Source organism: Mesoplodon densirostris, chromosome 9 (assembly GCF_025265405.1).
Source record: "Mesoplodon densirostris isolate mMesDen1 chromosome 9, mMesDen1 primary haplotype, whole genome shotgun sequence".
NCBI lineage: Eukaryota > Metazoa > Chordata > Mammalia > Artiodactyla > Ziphiidae > Mesoplodon > Mesoplodon densirostris.
Window position 1 is genome coordinate 66,074,220 of NC_082669.1, and position 20,934 is coordinate 66,095,153.

The 20,934-nt window shown below is 41.5% G+C and overlaps 1 protein-coding gene across 5 annotated transcripts in view; it reads left to right on the forward strand.

Annotated features, from left to right (window-relative positions):
- Nucleotides 1-20,934, forward strand: part of CREB5 (cAMP responsive element binding protein 5) — a 412,989-nt gene that overhangs the window by 300,780 nt on the left and 91,275 nt on the right. For all 5 annotated transcript variants that reach the window (XM_060108880.1, XM_060108882.1, XM_060108884.1 and 2 more), the window contains exons 6-7: nt 5,734-5,860; nt 12,427-12,537. In XM_060108880.1, the coding sequence (XP_059964863.1) occupies nt 5,734-5,860; nt 12,427-12,537 (238 nt within the window). The remainder of the gene's footprint in view (nt 1-5,733; nt 5,861-12,426; nt 12,538-20,934) is intronic.

Below are 20,934 nucleotides of genomic sequence, written 5' to 3' on the forward strand. Positions count from 1 at the left end.
GCCACAGTTTCTTTTCTTCTTCTTCTTTTTTTTTTTTGCGGTACACGGGCCTCTCACTGTTGTGGCCTCTCCCGTTGCGGAGCACAGGCTCCGGACGCGCAGGATCAGCGGCCACGGCTCACAGGCCCAGCCGCTCCGCGGCATGTGGGATCTTCCCAGACCGGGACACGAACCCGTGTCCCCTGCATCGGCAGGCGGACTCTCAGCCACCGCGCCACCAGGGAAGCCCCACAGTTTCTTGATTGAAGTATAGTAATTAATCTGATGTTTGGTCAGTGCTTCAGAATAATAATAACAAAAACAATCACAACTAATTTTATTAAGCATATTCAATATATTTAATATGTGATAACTCCTAATGCCCTGAGGTAAATCTCTCTATCACCTCATTTTACTCTGGAGGAAGCGGAGGCACAGAGAGACCAAGTAACTCTGCCCGAGGTTTCACAGCTAATCAGTGGCAGAGCTGAGATTCCAATTTGGCAGACCAGCTCCTGAGCCCACGTTCTTCACTACCCGACTTTACAATGTAGTTAGTACTACAGGGAAGAAATTAACTATGCTGTCTTTCCATTTCACATTCTGCTTGATTATCCTGGCGATTTGCTTTCTTTACAAAAATAGGAATTTAAAAATCCCACTTAAGAGAAGAAAGAGTAAATAAGCATTTCTCATTACAAACTGCCTCCTCTTAAGACTTAAGAGTTTTGTATTCACCTCTTCAACTCTTCAGTCTCCCCATCCCAGACAGAGACTAGTTTGCTAAATTAGGCCACAATACTTCGTTTAAGAAGGTCCAAAGGAAGCACATCTTTCTTCTCATAAGCAAATACAAAGATAGCAGTCAACAAGGTTTCTCTAGTCTGTGTGTGAGATCATGTTACATTTAAATGAGACTGAAGTGTGGGCCCCGTAGAATGGATTGGGTCCGTTTTTAAGCAATTTCTCTTACTTTTTGGGGACACCTTCTATTTGGAATTTAAGAACTAGGTGCTGTACCAGCACAATGTCACTTAAGAGAGACACACTGACCCCCTCCTATGTGCCAGGTGCCAGGTTAAGGGCTGTGGACGCCCCAGTAAGCAGTAAAGAATACCCTTGTCGGGCTTCCCTGGTGGCGCAGTGGTTGAGAGTCCGACTGCCAATGCAGGGGACGCGGGTTTGTGCCCCGGTCTGGGAAGATCCCACATGCCACGGAGCGGCTGGGCCGGTGAGCCATGGCCACTGAGCCTGCGCGTCCGGAGCCTGTGCTCCGCAACCGGAGACGCCACAACAGTGAGAGGCCTGCGTACTGCAAAAAAAAAAAAAAAAAAAAAAGAATACCCTTGTCATAATGAAACATATAGTCTCACTAGGTTAAGAATATCTCATTTTCAGTTCGAGCCCTAGAATCTGAATTTGAGAGTTTCAAGGGCCTGTAGTCTGATCCATTCACTAAACAGATGATGAGATGGAGAGCCTAAAAGCTAAGGAAGTTTCTTCTCCAGAGTCAGAAACTCTAATAGCAGTGGCATCTGGATCCCCTGCTGCTTGCCCACTCTTCCTGCCATTTTCTTGCTTTTCAAGCTTTTTTTCAGTCTGTCCCCTGCCCCCCCAACACCAAGTTCTTTTGTTGTTATTTTTTTATCTGCTCAAGATTTCTTAGATGGCTGTGGTCTGATTTTGATGCTAATATTGATCTTCCAATTTTCCAACCTAATTTTTTTTTCATCATTCGCCTCTTCCCTTTGTCCACATACCTGGCCTATCTGCCTGTCTTTAGAGTTTAATAAGCAATCCCAGGAGGTCACGGATCTGGTGAAGACCTGGGAAAGAAGAGCAGTCTGCCATGATCCTCCTGAGATCTTGCAAACAAAAGCACTGGCCCTTGGCTCCTTAAAGATAGCTGGGCTTGCCCAAGGGCAAGGAAGACCAGCAGGCATCTTTACTGACACCCCTAGATTGGATAACATCCTTTGGAGGGAAAAACAAGGACATGAAATCTCTCGCTGTGGTACCTATCATTCTGTTAAGGACGGTGAAAACACAGTCTGTCATCCCTGACATCGTAATTGAAAGAAAAGCTTACATAGATTTCAGCTGTAAGCAGTATGTTTATACAAGTGTATAAAGAGGAATAATCTGTCAAGTTGGAAAACCCTTAATGCTATGGGACTCAGTTTCATAATTGAACAATCCAATATGAGCTCACACATCTTACCTTGTTCCATGCCTCAATAATTTTTAGTAGAAATACTTTACCTAGAGGCATATGGTTATTAAAAAGGAGGCTCGGCTCGCTCAAAGTCTGGAATTAACTCATGGCAACAAGCCTGCACTAGAGAGAGACTGTTGGGTCTTTGTTTTCACAACTTTACTGCAATTTGCCATCTTATTTTCAGAGCCTAGCTGATGTGTTGTTTGGGAAGTTTGGTTTTTTTTTTAAAGGAAGAAAACATAATTTCACATGGATCAGTGACTTCTCATGTAGGCAGTATTGCAGAATTTTACGACTTCATTGGAAAGTCCAGGGAGCAGTGTGAATATCAAAGGAAATGGACCGTGGATTTATTTTAGTATAAAAAAATCAATAATAACTTAGTTATGGGAGCCATCAAGTTGGGATGGGGGCAGCCCTATATTGCAAGTTGAGAATAAGTCCTACTTCTTTTCATGACCCATATGACCTTGGGCAAATTTAAATGTCTCTGAATTCAGCTTCCTCCTAAGTAAAATGGGAGTAATAGGACCTACCTACAACATTGCATTGTTTCAAGTCACATGACGGTGAACATATTTAGAAAAATATGAAGCAATGTATAAGTGCAGTATAAAAAATTGTATGCAGTGTATTAAATAATTATTATTTCTACATGCACAAAGGGAATTAGACAATTAATGCAAGTATTCCAATACCATTCTTGCTTCAATGGTCTGAATATTCTGGACAAATGATTATTTCTCAGGCCAAGCTACACAATAACCCCATTCTAGTCCTTTGTATATCTAGTGATGGGTAGCCATAGATTTTTGTTTTTGCAGTTTTTGTAGTTTTAAAAACCTAAGCAAAAGCCTAGAAAACTCCATTGGTTTTGCAAGTGGAGTTGGGGAAATTATTTACAGAATCTGGGTAAAACAATAATCCAAAATTATTCAGAATTCAAACATACAGCATGCTCTAATAACCATTTTCCCCTCCAAGTATACGTTGCTAATTGGCCTGATTGGTATCATTAATAATTATTATTATAATCCCAAGGGAACCCAGTACCCTGAAAGATTTTCTTAATTAATGAGGGAATACTTGCTATTTTAAAATCTAGGAGACCTATGCATGGTGTGGAAATAACTGACCTAATAAGAACATTGAATTAAATGAAACATACTATTCCCCAATTATTCTGTACAACTGGGAGTTTTTCACAGTTTGGGGAAGAATGAAAACTTGTTTTAAGTTTAATTACTTTTGCGTCTTCATTTACATCACCATTAAGTTGTTTAATTGATTTCTTTTTTAAAAAATAGCCCATCAATAAAAACTGATAACCAAGGTTATCATTAATATGTTGGGAACAAAATGTAAATGATGATAATGTGTTGCCCTTGTTTATGAGGATGATACCGCACATCAACATAATCAAATATTTTTAGTTGTCTTTCCTATAACAGTATCCATATGCATGCATGTATGTATAGATGTCTGTCTCTGTCTATCTATGTGGATATCTTTAGATGAATGGATGGATGGATAATTAACTATCTGTAGGGTCTCATTATGAAAGTGGGGAGTTCAGATTATTAATCTTGTACTTAGAGGAACTGACCATTATTAAATATTCTGTACTTTGATATATAGCTATTTTCTTTTCAGCAAAGGTCCCAAACAAAACATTAAGACTAGAGAATACAAAGCAAATGTCTGATGACTGAACAGCATTTTATACCTCTCTGACTGAGCTCTTCACCTCTGAATGACATAGACTTTAAGATCCAGTGACATTACAACTACAGAATTTTGGAGCAGTTGAAACCAGCGATTTCCTAGAATTGTAAAAGCTGAAGGGCCTTCAAAAACTTTACTAATCCTTACTGTTTATCCATACTCCAGAGGTCCCAAGGGTACATGCCAAGAAATACCCATAGTACTTCATTTGCTTTTCTGAAAACACTCATTTCATTGTTACAAGCTTCTTACATTAGCCTATCTATGTAACCACTCACACACATTCTATTAATAGAACTGGTTGTAATTTGTGTACATCTCCATAAACTCTGTGTAAAGGTTTTATATTTTTTTAATATTTTCATATATACAACTTCCTAAACATATAAATCTAGGACTAATCTAGGACTCATCCTTCTATGATGTGTGTGACTCTGATAGCAAGCTATGTTTCCAAGGGACCTTTCAGGCGAAAAGAACAGAAAACTTAATCTTCTTTGGAATCGTAACAGCAATGTGAAGGAAGAATATCTTGGCATTCTTTTCCCCAGTTTAGGCTCCATGAGTCACCCATGGGAGGCAAATGAGCTCCAAAGAAGAGGCTCTTCATGCTACCCTTCCCTGAAACACAGGAAGGCGTTGGCCTGCAGAGAACATCTCTCTGCAATCCTTACCCAGTGCTTAGCATGAGGGATTTTTTTTTTTTTTAGAAAATACATTAATTTGGGAAGCACAAGTTTCTGTCACGGCATTCAGGATAAGATGGTTTAACATGGAAGATTTACAGGTCCTGAAGGGTGTTTGTTTATTTGTTTGTTTAGTTTTATTTGTTTGTTGTTAAGTCTTTACTTCGATGGTTTGACATTTATACAGCTCCCCAGAGCAAGAGCATCAGGAGATTGAGAATCTAGCCAAGGAGGTCACTTGTTTGCCATTTTTAATAAACACAAATAATTCCCTTTTTCCCTCAGTCCCATATTCCCTGGCTCATTAAATCAATTTAAGACCCTTAAATTTTTTTCTGGCAAATTGAAGCAAAAGAACTGTGTACTGCCCCAAGGAATGCTTACCCAAGTCCTGCAGGTCAGGCCGAAATCAGTTTCTGTCAAGCAGCCTAACACCTCGAGCTATTATGAAATGAGGGATTGGTAATTGGGGGCTGGGCTCCAGACTCCCCTTGAGAAAGGCTCGTTGCATTGCTGTGAACCATAATCTAGCTACTTTGGTTTGTGACCTGGCTTTGTTGGGGTTTTTTTTCCACTCAAAGTAGAGAACTGTGAAAAAGTCAAAATGGATTTCTATTGGGAAATTATGAATGAAGTTGGCTCTACAAATCCAGATAGTGAAAGTATATCCAGAGCAAAGCCAGGCAGGCTTCCAGGCAGAGGTGTGAGAGAGTGTGGATAAAACAAATGTACACAGATCTCAGGCTCTAAGGTCCTCCAGAGGGCAGAGGCTTCAGAGTAAACACACCGGATTTCACCACCAGGTCCCTTTCCTGAGAAGCAAGGGTTGTAGGAGATTTACCGGCTTGTTGTCTATTGAATATCAGTTAGATAACAGAGGTCAGGAAATGAACTGGAATTTGATGTATTAACTAGGAAGTGGCAAAGGAAGCCAGGCTTGTATTTCATTTGTTATTATTTCCCTAATATCCTTAATTATGTGGCTCCCATCAGGGGATCTGATCTGCTGCTCATGTAATGGTGTTGTCCCCGCTGGCTCTGGACATGGGAAACAGGCAGTGAATCCCCTGATCAGGGCACTGAGAATAATGTTTGCTGTTTTTTCTTTTTTTTTGTTGTTCCCAGGCCTGTCCCAGGCTCTCTATCTTCTCTGCTCCACCTTCACAACAGACAGAGACAGCCCATGCCAGCCTCCATGCCAGGGACCCTGCCCAACCCTACAATGCCAGGCTCTTCTGCCGTCTTGATGCCAGTAAGTGCTTCTGACTTCTGCCGAGGTTGCTCCATTTGAAAGAGTTCAGGAAGAGCTGAGATCTAAGCCGACAGGGAAGAAAGTGGCTTCTTCTGGATGGAGGGTTGAGCTGGGTGCCAGTTTGCTTTGAGTGCCTCGCTGTGCATCCGTAGGCATCTTGCTGGCTTCTCCATCCTACAGTGCTTCCCTAATGAGGCATGGTTCCATCTTCCTGCTGGTGACAAGTGAGCTTGTCATACCCAGGGAATGGAATTTGTCTAGGGACACGGGATTTTATGACTGCTCCAAAGCCTATAGCTTGGGCTACATACAGAGTGTCATTAAATTGTCCATGAGTGGTCTAGCCAGGACTCAGAGTGGTAATTAGAATAATAACAGTAATAACGATGGTACATAATAACTGCTAACACGTATCCGTGTGTATCATGTTCTGTTAATCACGTTAGCAGTGTTTATTGAGGGCTTACCATGTGCCAGTCACTCTCTAAGCACTTCATCAACGTGTGAAACAACCCTCTCAGGTAGGTACTAATACTATCCCATTTTTTGGAATGGAGAAAGTAAGGTAAGTAGCTTGCTTGGCTGAGCAGCAGAGTAGCTGAGTTTTGAACCCAGGAATTCTCTCTCAACCACTACATGATCCGTACATTCTCTCCTTTCCCTCTCACAACAAACCTCTGAGGTATGCACTGTCATTACCCTCATTTTGCAGATGAGGAGACTGAGGCACAGGAGGCTAAGGAGCTTGGTTAAGTGACTAAGTCACTAAGAGCTAGTGAGTGACAGAATCAGGATTTAAATCCAGGTGGTCTGGCTCCTGAGTCTACACACGTACATGATATTATACTGCCCCTTCTGAAAACAACAGATTCATGTAGAACGCAGATACAGACTGTTTCAGAGCAAACCTTGCTCTCCTGCCACGGGATCCCCACCCTGTACATCGTCATCCTCCCTGGCATTGTGCTTCGGTGCACATGGCTGGCGTTACGATTTACAGGGCCATAAGGGTTCTGAAAAGCCTTAGAGGTGATATGACAATTCTATTAAAACCCTCCCACAATAATATCAGGAATGTTTTGCAGAGCATTTTTAGCATTCTAAGGAACTGTCTACATTTGCTGTTTCATTTTGTTCTCACAGCAGTCCTGTGGGAATATGATCACAGTCATTATTGATATACTTATTTTACCAATGAAAAGCTGAAGAGTCAGACATTGAAGGGATTTGTCTAATGTCACACAGCTTGTAAGGGAAGAGTCGTGACTAGGACGCACACTCACCTCATGCTGAACAGCCCAGATCATCCCAGGATGAGCAATTTGCTCATTTATCCAAGTGGAAGCAGGGGGGTGGAGAAAGCCTTGGTGGCCCAATTGTAGAGACGTGGACCTGCCCACTGTAAGTATCAGGTAGTTCAGGCTAGAAAGATTCTTTGCAAAATTGGGTCAGAAGGACATGTGAGCTGACTGACTTTACCTGCACCACTCACCTTAAACATCTTTAGGTAAAGGAAAACAGCACCACCAATGCTGTGATCCTGGGTTTCATTCAACCCCACTAATTGCATGGAGACTTCTACCACAAGCTCTTCATCCAGGCTTTAAATCCTTCTTGTCCAAAATAGTTTCCTTTCAGGAATTCTATGCATTGTCCAGAAAAATATCACTACAATGATCTTTTTTCCCCATTTGACTAAACTGTGTTCCATTCCCAGGGGCAAAGGTGGGACATTTAGGCTGAAAAGACCCAGAGAAAAGCGTGCCTGGCACTGGTTTCTACCACATCACTTCATTGTACAACTTGAAATAATAGAGGAGTTGAACAGAAAAAGAGTCTTTGGGACTTACCTGGTGGTCCAGTGGTTAAGATATCGCCTTCCAACGCAGGGGGTGCGAGTTCGATCTCTGGTCGGGGAGCTAAGACCCCACATGCCTCGTGGCCAAAAAACCAAAACATAAAACAGGAGCAGTGGGCTTCCCTGGTGGCGCAGTGGTTGAGAGTCCGCCTGCTGATGCAGGGGACACGGGTTCGTGCCCCGGTCCGGGAAGATCCCACATGCCGCGGAGCAGCTGGGCCCGTGAGCCATGGCCGCTGAGCCTGTGCGTCCGGAGCCTGTGCTCCGCAATGGGAGAGGCCACAACAGTGAGAGGCCCGCGTACCGCAAATAAATAAATAAATAAAATAAAATAAAATAAAATAAAAAAACAGGAGCAGTATTGTAACAAATTCAATAAAGACTTTAAAAAAAAGTGGTCCACGTCAAAAAAAAAGAAAAAGAGTCTTTAAAGTTTTAACAGAGAAGTCAATACACTTGAAATTTTTAAAAAATGTTTCTGCTTCAGAATAGAAGCAAAGGGTCAGGTGCATGGTAAAGAGCCAGTGTAGATAAAGAGAGTCAGGAGTTCCCAAACCCATGTCAGCAATGTGTACAGCTGTCATGGAAATAGTGTCAGTCTAGAGCAGTGATTCTCACCTGTGGACAGTTTTGTACCTGAGGGGTTATTTGGCAATATCTGAAGACACTGTTGGTTGTCACAACTTTGGGAAAGTGCTACTGGCACCTAGTGGGTAGAGGCCAGGGATGCTGTTAAACATTCTACAATGCACAGGATAGTTATGATGACAAAGAATTATTTGGCCCCAAATGTCCGTAGTGCCAAGGTTGGGAAATCGTGATTCAGTGTGACACTAATGTAGCTAAAGAAAATTAACACAAGGTATCTAAAAGCATATGCCAAGAGTTCTAGGCCCTAGAAATCTGGGCCTTTTCTTCCTTATTATCAAGTTGCCAGCCCTTGCACTGTAATTTTGGCTTGTCAAGTGTGGTCTTTCTGTAGAGTTCTTGCCCTGAGAAATCATGCTTCCTGTGGCATAAAAGATTAGTTTATGTCTGTAGGTGAAGGTGAGATTCTTAACTGATCTGTAGTGCACGCTGTCAGGCTACATATTTCACAAAGCTCTAGGTCAGAAACAAATGATGAATTCGTTCATTCATTCATTTATTTCGTAAAATTTTGTTGAGCACCTGCTATGGAACAAGCTCTGTGCTAGATGCTGGCATGTGGTGAAGAAAAAGGCAGGCGTTGGCTTCTAGCACTTCACTGGGTTGTGATTTCTGATCTTGAAAGTCAAATGCTGAAATAATTTGGGAATACGAACACCCTTTTGTAATTACAAAAGCCCAGTGAACTGCAGACATTTTAGCTCCTGTTTTCCAGTTTGTTTCAAGGGAAAAGAAGAAGCTCAAAAAAAGGTGATATCCTTTACCTGGATGTTTTACCTACAGTGCTCAATGTCGCTTAGTATTTAGCAAAGCCACTCCCATCTTCTGACCTCTTAATTCTAGTCCACTCATTAAAGCCACACTCATGGGCAGAGCGTTATTAGCACAAAGCACCAAATGGTTGTTTTAAAGAGGCTCTTGCTAACCCCCTATAATTACTTAGGTGGAAAAATGCAATTTTTTAAGATAGAAGAATCAGCCTGTTTTCAGTATTCTGTTTGATTTGTCAGTCATAAGATAGAAATGGTCCTAGATTGTAATTTTTCTGAAAAGTGGGAAGCGTGGCTGACTCTGGATCAAGAGGCAGCAAGCAGGCTACACTCACTTCTTTGTAGAACGTGATGGCTGCAAAGCATGATGGAAAACCCTGGATAATCATGTGTCCTTCTGAACCATCCTCCTTTAGGAAACTGAAAGCAAAAGCTCCTTTGGACTTGATTTCCCTCTAGGAGAAGGTCACTAATTGGAATAAAGTGTTGAATCCTATTCCGACTCTCCTAGCCCCTAGCCTCTGGAAGTGGGAGTTATAAAGTAATAAGCATTTTTTAGCGAAGTCTCCGTGACTTAACAATGAGAGTATACAAATGTACTTTATGACACTGAACTGTACATTTAAAAAGAGTTAAAATGGTAAATTTTATAATATGTATATTTTACCATGATTTAAAAAAATAATTTAAAAAATTAGACTACCCAGGCTGCCTGGAGATTTAGAGGAATATGAGAGTGAATACAATTGGCCCTCCGTACCTGTGGGTTCCACATCTGTAGATTCAACCAACCATGGATTGAAAAAATATATATATATATATATTTTTTTTTTTTTAATTTTTTTTTTTTTTGCGGTACGCGGGCCTCTCACCGCTGTGGCCTCTCCCGTTGCGGAGCACAGGCTCCGGACGTGCAGGCTCAGTGGCCATGGCTCACGGGCCCAGCCGCTCCACGGCTTGTGGGATCTTCCCGGACCGGGGCACGAACCCGTGTCCCCTGCATTGGCAGGCGGACTCTCAACCACTGCGCCACCAGGGAAGCCCGAAAATATATTTTTTAATACCAGAAAGTTCCAGAAGACATCACTTGAATTTGCCAAGTGCTGACAACTATTTACATAGTATTTACATTGTATTAGGTATTATAGTAATCTGGAGATGATTTAAAGCATAAGGGAGAATGTGTGTAAGTTTTATGCAGTTACTATGCCATTTTATATATAAGGGACTTGAGCATCCTTGGATTTTGGTATCAGAGGTGGGTCCTGGAACCAATCCCCAGAGGATACTGAGGGACAACTCTGTTTTATTTTGTTGAATTGGTGCTGCAAAAGGTTTTGCTAGAGTGCTCTAGAAAGTTCTCCTTCATTAAGTAGCTCCTTTTGAAACAATTTCACATATTCATACATTGCTAGATCACTGATAAACTAATTCTGGCCAAGGTAAGGCTGATGGTGCTTTGCTGTGACAGGAAATGTGCCCCAGTCATTCATGAGAGGCTTTAGGCAGGCACCTCTGCTAATCCACACATGGGTGTCATAACTATACCCCCCCACACCCCTGCCCTTGGGGTGGACACAGCAGGAATTGCAGTGATAGAGTCCCAACAATGGTAAAGGGTCATTTAGTTCAACTGTTACTCTCAACTCTTGTCTGTGAGGTTTCCATCCCCCACACTTTGACAAACTCCAGTGATAAGGAACTCTGTATTTTCTAAGACTACTTAGGCTAACTGAGCAGAAACCTGGTTCCCTAAAATTTCCAACCATTGTTTTCATTTCCATCCTTTGGCAAATGGAAAAACTCTTGCATTGAAGAAACTATTTCCCCCCTGAGGAAAGTCAAATTATTTTCTGTGGGATTTCAGTATTAAGTATTTATTAAGCATTATTCTAGTTCTTCAAAAAGTGCTAATTTTCTACTAAACAGAAAATATGAATCAGACGCACCCTTACTTGACTGAAATAGAGATTTTTCTGTATTTACTTTTTAACAGGGATGCGCCCCAGAGACAAAAGAAACAAAATTGAGTTATTTGTAGTGAGGTGGATGGACCTAGAGTCTGTCATACAGAGTGAAGTTAAGTCAGAAAGAGAAAAACAAATACCGTATTCTAACACATATATATGGAATCTAAGGAAAAAAAAAAAAAAAGGTCATGAAGAACCTAGGGGTAAGATGGGAATAAAGACACAGACCTACTAGAGAATGGACTTGAGGATATGGGGAGGGGGAAGGGTAAGCTGGGACAAAGTGAGAGAGTGGCATGGACATACATACACTACCAAACGTAAAATAGATAGCTAGTGGGAAGCAGCCGCATAGCACAGGGAGATCAGCTCGGTGCTTTGTGACCACCTAGAGGGGTGGGATAGGGAGGATGGGAGGGAGGGAGACGCAAGAGGGAAGAGATATGGTAACATACGTATATGTATAACTGATTCACTTTGTTATACAGCAGAAACTAATACACCATTGTAAAGCAATTATACACCAATAAAGATGTTACAAAAAAAAATGCCAGAACTCAATTCAGATATTTGAATGTTAATTTTAGACACTAGGGCAGGCCAGCAGGACAGTGGAGGGGGGGCATTGATCACGCGTCTTCAGCACCCTGACTGCTTTCTTCATCTTTCCAGAGCCCTAGCCCTGCTGTGAGGCCTAAAACTGTTCCTGTGTAGTCAGACACGGTTAACAGGGAAGAGAAGATGTTCCAGGGGCAGCAGCTCAGATACCTCTGCTGGATCATTTTGATTGTGATCATGAGTTAGAGAGACAGGAAGACACGTCATCTTTAAGAGGGTGGCTTTTTCAATGAATTTTTTCTTCTTGCTAAAATGATTCACGTTTCTGTATAAAATTTAGGGTGACCAAAAAAGCCACAGATAACCTGAGATAACCATTTGGTATATTCTGTATCCTTCCAGCATTTCTCTATGCATATGTTATTCTGTGTAGCTATAAAAATAAGCATGATGAGTAGTATTTGGAGTGTTCTCGAAAGTGGAAGTATTGCATACTTTTGTTTGGAAATGATCTACCATGACAACACGTAGTTCTCTTTGGCATCGGGCGTATTCTCTAGAAGGCACAGCTCTGGATGATTCTTTGATGTGCTTGAGTTCAGGGCTCAGGAGTATATTGTTTACCCTTCAGCAAACCACAGACTTTGCCGGGAGTTATTCACAGAAATTCTAAACGATCCATTTGAAAGAGAAATGCAGCTTTGTCTATGACCTAGACTGCCTTTCTCAGACTTCTGATTCTGTTACTTTCCTTTCTCTTAGATGGAGAGACAAATGTCAGTGAACTCCAACCTCCTGGGAATGCAAGGTCCAAATCTCAGCAACCCCTGTGCTTCTCCCCAAGTCCAGCCAATGCATTCAGAAGCCAAAATGGTAAATAACAGTTAAAATCATCCTTTTTTTATTTCATGACTTTTTCTTTCTTTTGATTTCTGCTCTGACTTGCAAACTTCGGTTAAGTCAGGTAGATGGTTCTGTCTTTGTTTCAGTGAATAGGTCTTTCTGTGGAAAAGCTGTGCAGAGCTTGGCTCTCTCTTTGAGGCTATTTGTTACTGAACCTTGGCGTTGGATGCTCATATAACAAACATTGGACCAGCATGTGGCCTTAGTGAAAGGGACTTTTGGAAGTTTGGGGAAATCCGTAAGAGTTGAGGAGGGATGCACCCAAATATGTGTATATTTGCTCAGAAAGTGAAATTAGCAAAAACAATCTAGAGTTTCTCTCCTTCGAGGTAGTCACAGTTTCAATGCCACTCTTCCTGTCCCCACGGCCACCAAGACAGACATGTGATTTTTAAGCACATACTACTATGAAAATATTTTTCAGTTTTTGTTATAGTCACCATTTGTGACATTGAGCTGAAAGGACCAGTGCCTTGTTTTCTCACGGGGTAACTGCAGCTTATACTGAAATGTGTGATTTCAGGTGACAACTTCAGTGACTTTTAACGTATGAGACTGAAGTGCAGTAAGGTCAGTCCTTGCAACCAAAGTGATAGATTCATGCATTTCTATTCTACCAAATATTAATAAAAGCAATGCATGTCGATCTTGGCCATATAAAGTAAGTTTGCTGGTTATATTTAGTGGAGTTATTTGAAGTAGGTCATTCAGTTTTCGTACAAATTCTGACACCACAGTTAGTAAGGTATCAGATGTCAACAAAATACACTGCAGCAAAGTTTTTAGTATCTGATATTGGATAGAGAGCTTTTGCTAGAAGTTGGAGATTTATTTGGTTTGCTGACTGACAACGTTAGGGACCCTGTCTAATGGCTGGGGTGAGGATGTTATTGACATCTCTGAAAATTAGCCATCAATACCCAGTGACTTCGCTTTCAATGGCAGCAAGCTTTTTTGGAGCCTGCTTTGGTCACGTTCTCTTGGAAACTTCACTCGTTTCACTTGCAGCTTCTCAGCCCAAGGAAGCAACTGAACTCCCAGTGTTGGCTACCTTGGGCAAATAAAATCTGTGGTTGGGAGAGTTCTCTTTGCTGTGCCACAGTCCCTGTGACATGCCAAATGGCACCAGCAGCTTCAGCAAAGCTCGTTAAATCTTTTTGGAATCGGCAAATATTTTTTCAACTCAAGCCCTGCTGAGCCAAACCAAATACTTGCTGGCAGAGTAAAGTCCAAACTGGCATCTGTTTTGGAGACCAGAGTAATGCCATTTACATTTTTTTAAAGGAAAATAAAAAATGAATTGTGACGGTACTTAAGAAAAAAATAAAATTATGTTATTCATGTGTATGAATAAGTTCTGGGTCTAAGCATCAGATGCTACTCCCCCAGCTGGATTATTTCTGAATCACCTAGTTTAGTTCAGGGTCTGTATCCCTTTTGAGGGACCTCCCAGACAAACTTGAGGTAGATTCTAAAACATAATTCCAAACCAAATTTCCCTGCAGTTGAGTTTCACTGGACTTTATGCCACCACTTGACTCTGAAGTGTCCTACCCCTCTTCTTGCTGGCAAAGAAGGAAAATGCTTCCAAAGGGAGCACAGGTTTATAGTTATTTATATGTATGAAATAAAAACATATGATATGGCAGATTAATAGTGAATGATATCAGCAGGAGACAAAAGGGAGAATTGTGCTGTACTTATAAAAATAGTGTTACCCTGTAAATGTTCGTTGAGTTAAATGTTGAGCAGGCATACTACTCTGCTGATTCATGTTCTAAGTGAATGAATATTTCCAGATCCATGAAGTCTGGGCAAACCAGCTGTATCATGAAGTAGATACAGCTTTTCCCCCTTCTCCAAACTTCCACGCCTAACCCGGGTATTGCCAATACAAATATGGATTACTGTTAATCCAAAGGGAAAAATTGTAATATTGGCCGCTTATATTTTGGAAGAAGAGCATTTACCTAGTAGCTTGGAAAAGTGTTAAGTGAATGACTTTTAATACATTACTGAGCGTCCCTATTCTGATTTCTGCTTGCTTTATTCACTGGAGAAACCCGTTATTGCCGTCTACTAACTGTACAATATTTTCTAGCAGCTTTGGTTTACTTAGATGAAAAGCTTTTATAAAATACAAAGTAGAGAAGAAAAAAAATCTTCCACAATGTTAATGTCAGCCAGAGCCTCCCCAGGTTTCTCAGAGCTATGGGCTTTGTTGTTCTATGCCTAATTTTCTTCCTGTGTAAGACTAGAATGGATTCCAGATTTCAACTAAGACTCTGGTTTCGCTGTTTTCAAGGACTTTTCCAAAGGTCACACATGGGCTATTGTGATGAAGGCACTGTGTGGGGTGTGTTCTCAGAGCACAAGAGAAAACAGAGAGCTGCCTGGGAGGTGTTGCCTACCTCACAGCGCTGCAGACCTAGTCTCCTGGGAATGGTGCTGTCAGAGTGTCCGCTTTACACTCCCTCTTGGCCACTGACAAAAGCCATCATCCTGAATCTCTGGGGAAACTCAGAGGTCCTCGAGGTGGACAAAAGCTGTAGACGGGATTGCTTTACAGGTACAGTTTTATTAGAAGCTGTCTGACAAGTGATGGCTCAGTAGAAGACATCCATTTTCTGTGCCCCAAATCAGTCACTTCTATTGTGGAAGAGAGCAAAATAGGTGTCCCCAGTAAGCTCCATCTTGCATTAACCTGCAACATCTTAAATCAAAATCATACATGTTCTTCTTTTGATTTAATGTGTATTAGTATCAAGCAGTACACTTCAATGCACTGTAATCACATCTGTCCAAGCTGATTTGATCATAAGTCTGGCAGATAATAATTTAGTTTTATGGATCTTTTTCTGAAGAATTAAGCCAAGAAACATATAACTTCACAATTAGGCAAGTGAATATGTGCATATTGGGTTTCGTTTGGGGGTCAGAGCAGACTCAGAGCTCTGAGAGCCTTCCATCTTTCTAACCGCACAGAGAGATAGGCTCTTCCTTCCAGATTCCTGGGATCGGTGGGTGTCTTCCCTGAAAATGGGGTCGGCTAGGAGGAAAGTCACTGGATACCTGATGGACAGTTTTAACACGCAAAGGGGAGAGGGAGAGAAAGAGGAGGAGGAGCAGAGAGAAGTGGAAAAGGGGAGGAAGAAGGAGACAGAGCAGGCAGGAAATGCACACCAGACGGGGACCTGTTTTTCTAGCCTTTGCTGGGTGCGAGTGATTCTGCAGTGATGTGGGTGTGGTGCTCTCAGAGTTACGTAGATTTGTGTTCCTTTCTATCTGTGAGAATTAGACCAATTCTATCTAACTTTGAAAAAGGTGTTCCTTTTCTTCTTTTTAAAGAAGTCAATAATAGGGTTGGAAACTAAATAAGGGGTGGGGAGAACTTGTCCATACACCTGTCTTGAGTCTCTTTAATGATGAGATGACAACTCTCATATTGGAACTGGTGAAAATGAGGATGGCATATAAACAACAATTCATGGAGGCCTCTCTGGCCACTCTGCCCAGATTCCACCTTCAATTTGGATAGGGGTAGGAAGCCTAGGAAGTATTGATACCAGTGAGAAGGTATGTATAGCTGTAACCTGATTTTATTCTCAGGACAGCCCCATAACAGGGATATTGTCCCCATTTTACAGCTGAGGCAACTGAGGCTCCAAGAGGTTAAAAAACTGGCCCAATGACACATCACTTAGCAAAAGCTAAAGTCTCAGACTCTAATGACAAAGCTTTTCCATCACAACATTGATCCTTTGATAAAAATACACAGCTTCCAGGTATCAGTAACCAGAGGATTAAATCAAATTCTTTTTAGGTGAATTTATATATACATACTAAGGGGAGACAAGGATGGCAAGGGTAGTTTAGATCTCCAGATAACTTGGAAAAAATGTGGAGTGGTTGTTTAGTATGGAACTTAACCTCTTGGTTTAACCAGAGCTCTGTGGCTTCACTGACTGCTCCAGCCTCACTGCCTCTTATTCAAACACATTTTAATCATGACATTTCTTGTTTTACATGTGTGTCTCCCCCACTTGATTGATTGGAAGCTCCTTGAAAATAATCCTTGCATTGTGTAAGCTCCGTGTACTGAGAAAGGCCCCATGAATGAGAACTGAATTTAATTGAGTTGAGTTGAATTAAAATTATGAGAAGGAACCAAACCCTAGCCCTTGAAATAAGGGTGAGATGGAGTGAGTAGCGGGTATGGGTGGGGCTAAGAAGGAGAGGATAAAGTGTGTTAAATGTTAAGCTAAGTATTCAGCTTGTAAAGAGTAGCTGACAACATTTGATGTGTTTGAAAGACATCTAGAAACAATATCCGTCATATTTTTTCCTTGAGAGGAAAGCAATATGTCTGTTCCTTAGAAAACAGAACTTGGAATATCATTGCCCTCCTAGGAATTGAGAGCAATCAATACTAAATGCTGTTTCTTCCACTGTGGTGGATTGATTGTGCTGTATTTTGGTCACCTACTGTCAATACCTCATCCACAGTTAGGTTTGCAGTTTATTCAATGAATACATAAATATATACATTAATGAATGAATGAAAGAAACCAAAAGGATTGAGAGTCAAGACCCTTTAGAGATGGAGGGCACTTAGTGAAGAACTTGCCCAATTCCTCATTTCACAAGTGAGGACACCAAACCTGGTAAAGACTTAGGGAGATCAAGCCATCATTTAAACACAAAGCTGGGCTCCAACAAAGGCCTTCACGCTTCTATCCAGAATTGTGCTTTTTCCACCAGCTGTACTGATAAATTACTAACAGTGCTCCTTTTTTTTGGCTCATGGTTTCCTCCTGGCAGATTGGCAGACAAGAAAACTGGGGTGGTAGAGTGAGCAATCCATGGTTAAATTCTCTACTTTGTTTTGAATGTCAACCTGGGTGTGTTTGTGTTTGTCTTTCCCCTCCCTAATTATCAAGCTGGATAACTGTTTGCCTACAGTGCCCGTTGGCCACCCACTGTCCAACAGATAAATCACAGAGAAGCCTGGCTCCATATGGAGTTGCCTGGAAAGTTTATACACATGAAAAGACAGTCTCCAGGTAACATCTCTCTGGCACTCTTGAGAAATGCAGTTCTGCGATTTGCCTATTTGCTTTAATCATCCCCAGCTTCACTTCCTAAGTGTCCAGGAATGAAAAAGCAGTGAATAAATAGGCTGTCTGCTTCTCAGAAGCTTCGTGGAGAGGCAGGAAATGCTGTTGACTTGACAGACACTCTCTTCTCATTAACTTTCGAATCATGCCAGCAGCCATGTGTCCCCGTAGCCAGTGATCAAAACGCGATGATGGGCTGAACCAAGATGACCACTCTTCAGAATCATTCTCCCTCAGTGCTGTGAAAAACCACTGTCCAATATGCAGGTGGATAGGAATTAGGTAAGATTCTATGACAATAATCACGAAAATCTAAGCTTTCACTAATAGGTATGATGGATCTTATTTTACGGGCAATTTGCCTTCTTAGAACACCATGGTAGAAAATAGTAATTGTTAACAGTAATTGATCACTTGTGTATGTGGCAGAAATTATGTCAAGCATCTTGCAATATATTATCTCATTTAATTCTCCAAACAATACGCTTAGGGAGGCACTGTTCTTAATCTCATTTTATAAATGAACTGAGAGGTTGTGTAACTTGTGAAGAACAGACAAGCTGGTAAAATATGGTGCTGGGATGTGAACCCAGGCATTGGGCCCTTGGTCCTGACCGTAAACCGTAATGTCTTGCCAGCAGTGGGGATGATCGTCCTAGGAGTTCATATTAGTAGAGCACTTTCCAGATTGCAAAGTGCTTCCATGTACATTGTCTCCTCAGAGCCTCATAGCAATTCTCTAAGGTCAACAGGGAATTATTCCTATCCTCATTTTATAGACACAGAGAGGTTCTAAGTGACTTTTCCAGCATGATCCAGTGGCATAACCAGGCCCTGAGCCCAAGTCTTCTTTGATTTTTGTCCTGTTTCTACTATATCATGCTGACCCTGGAGTCCCCATGATAACTTATTCCGAATCAAAGCAAGTTCTTATAAAAGCGAAATTCAGTGGTATTAAAGTATCAATAAGATGAAGCTCAAATTAATAGCTAGGCCCAGCCACCTAACTATTAGCTTCTCTAGTCCTCTTCATCTAAACGCCAGAGAGAAGGCTGATTCCTATTTCTGCCTGGCCAAGACAACTGCTGAATTAAAGAACGAAAAGCAACAACACAACTCTAAGAGCTAATAGAAGCCCTGACTCCTTTCTCTTGGCTGAAAGTATAAACTTTCACATGCCATTACCACTTCGCCCATTTAAACTGTAGAATGTTTAATTTAGGAATACATTGTGTCGAGTTTTTTGGTACAATGTAAGTGATTAGATTATGAGATCACTGATAAGGGCTAGCAACCATGTATTTATATTTCTACAGAACAGAATAAATTCCTACAGCACTTACATTCCGTGTGCTGATCAGGATCCCAAACGCATGGGATTATACATTTGATTATAGTTGTTTTGAAAACGAGAATTTGAGAGATTAGCAATTGCTTATGAATCACCAAATTGCAAAGCAGGAAAGGATTATATTGGCAAAATTCTTTCCTTAGAGAAACAAAGGTATGAAGTTCAAGTTAACAGCTGGTCTAAGGTCACGTAGCTAATTAGCAAAAGAAGGGGAATTAGAACCCAGATTCCAGGTTTTCAATTTATAGTACTTCACTCTCCATGTGCTAGTCAGGAGTTGACAGAGAAAGTCATCTGCTGATTGCTGTGATAGTGAATTTTCTAAGGGAGTGTTTCCTGAAGCCTGGTCAGTACCTGGGGAGAAGAGGGTCAGTCAGCTTTTCCCTTTTATATCCAATGGGAATTGAAGTTCATCATCAGAATGCCTGAAGGAATGGGTCCAGTTTCTATAATTCTTCCTGAGACCTGGGGGTCTTGACATGAGACCACTAAGCTATTCTGCTTGGTTATCCAAAGCATGGATTCATGATAAGTATTGCCTCTCTTGGCACCCAGTACAAACTGACTTGATTTTGCCTGCCACCAGGCAAAAGTAAACTTCCCACTTCTCATTGCTGTGTTTTTTGGGACTGCATGGATCTTAGTTGGGCTTTTGGAGATCTGTTTCATGCTGGTGTGAAGTGGGGACCGAGCTCTCTGAGCACCCATCACAAAGCGGTATTGAAATGTCCCTTTCCATCGACCCTCTCTGGGCTCTCCCCATCTCCACCCTCACCAGCGGCTCCACACACACACATTCAGATAGTCTCCTAGGACTCACTGTCTTCCCAGTTCTCTCTCTTTCTCTTTCTGCAAGTATCCACCCTGTTTTGGTAACCGTGGCAACAGGTGAAATACAATCCCAATATTTGCTTGCTGCCTCTGTCACCCAGCCCAGCACGTGCATCGCCGGCTCTTGTTTTTGTGTTTGTTTAACGTTCCCAAGCCTGAAGTCAGATGCATCTGGGCAAGGACGCCACGCACGGTCGGTCTGGTTTGGAACACTCCCTCTCACACTGTCTTCAGGCACGTCTTCTTTGTGTGTTTGTATATGTGTGCGCACGCGTGTTTCCTTGTCTGCTTTAGAACGTTGTACAAATAAGTTCAGCTTATGTTAGAATAGCCAAGCGGGAAAAGAAGGAATTTTACACATCTTGTTACAAGGAAGTTCTGCTTTGCAGAGATATATTTTGGTCTTTTTCTTGGAATTTATGTCGCTTACACTTTCCAAGATTTTTGCCAGCACCGCTAATGAGGAAAGTTTGCTTTGCACTTCGGGATGATGGTCTGCCTTGAGTTGGTTTTTTATGTGGCAGGTACAACAGATCTGTCAGAAAACTTGTGCCTTGAGGGGGATGGAAGGGGGGGCATTGGGGAAGATAGAGGAGGCAGAGTTTTCCTAAAAGTGTGGGATTTTTCTTTTGTTAAAAAAATAAAAGGGAGAATCCAATCTTCAAATCCAAAACTAACCAAGAATGTATTTTTCCTGTTGGTATCCTTTCAAATGGTCTTTCTATCCCCTGTTTGTTTGAAAATCTAGCTGTACTATATAGTATTGTATATTTTATATATTTTATTTGCCTTAGTATAAGATGAATCATTAGGTTCTCAGAAGTGGTGAGTCTCAACAGTAAAAATAAATACATCAAGTATTTTTATTTTGAAACGGTATTTGCAATCACCAGACAGAAGATGTGTTTCAGGAGGATGAGATTTTCATCCAACTGCGGCCTTGGATTCTAGAGATTAGAAGTGCAAACAGAGAGGCAAGGCAGTAACCTGATTTCAGTAGAGAGCCAGCATCTGCAGAATAAGAGGGAACAAGAGCGCACTTGGGTAGAATTTCAGAGTTGGCAAGTG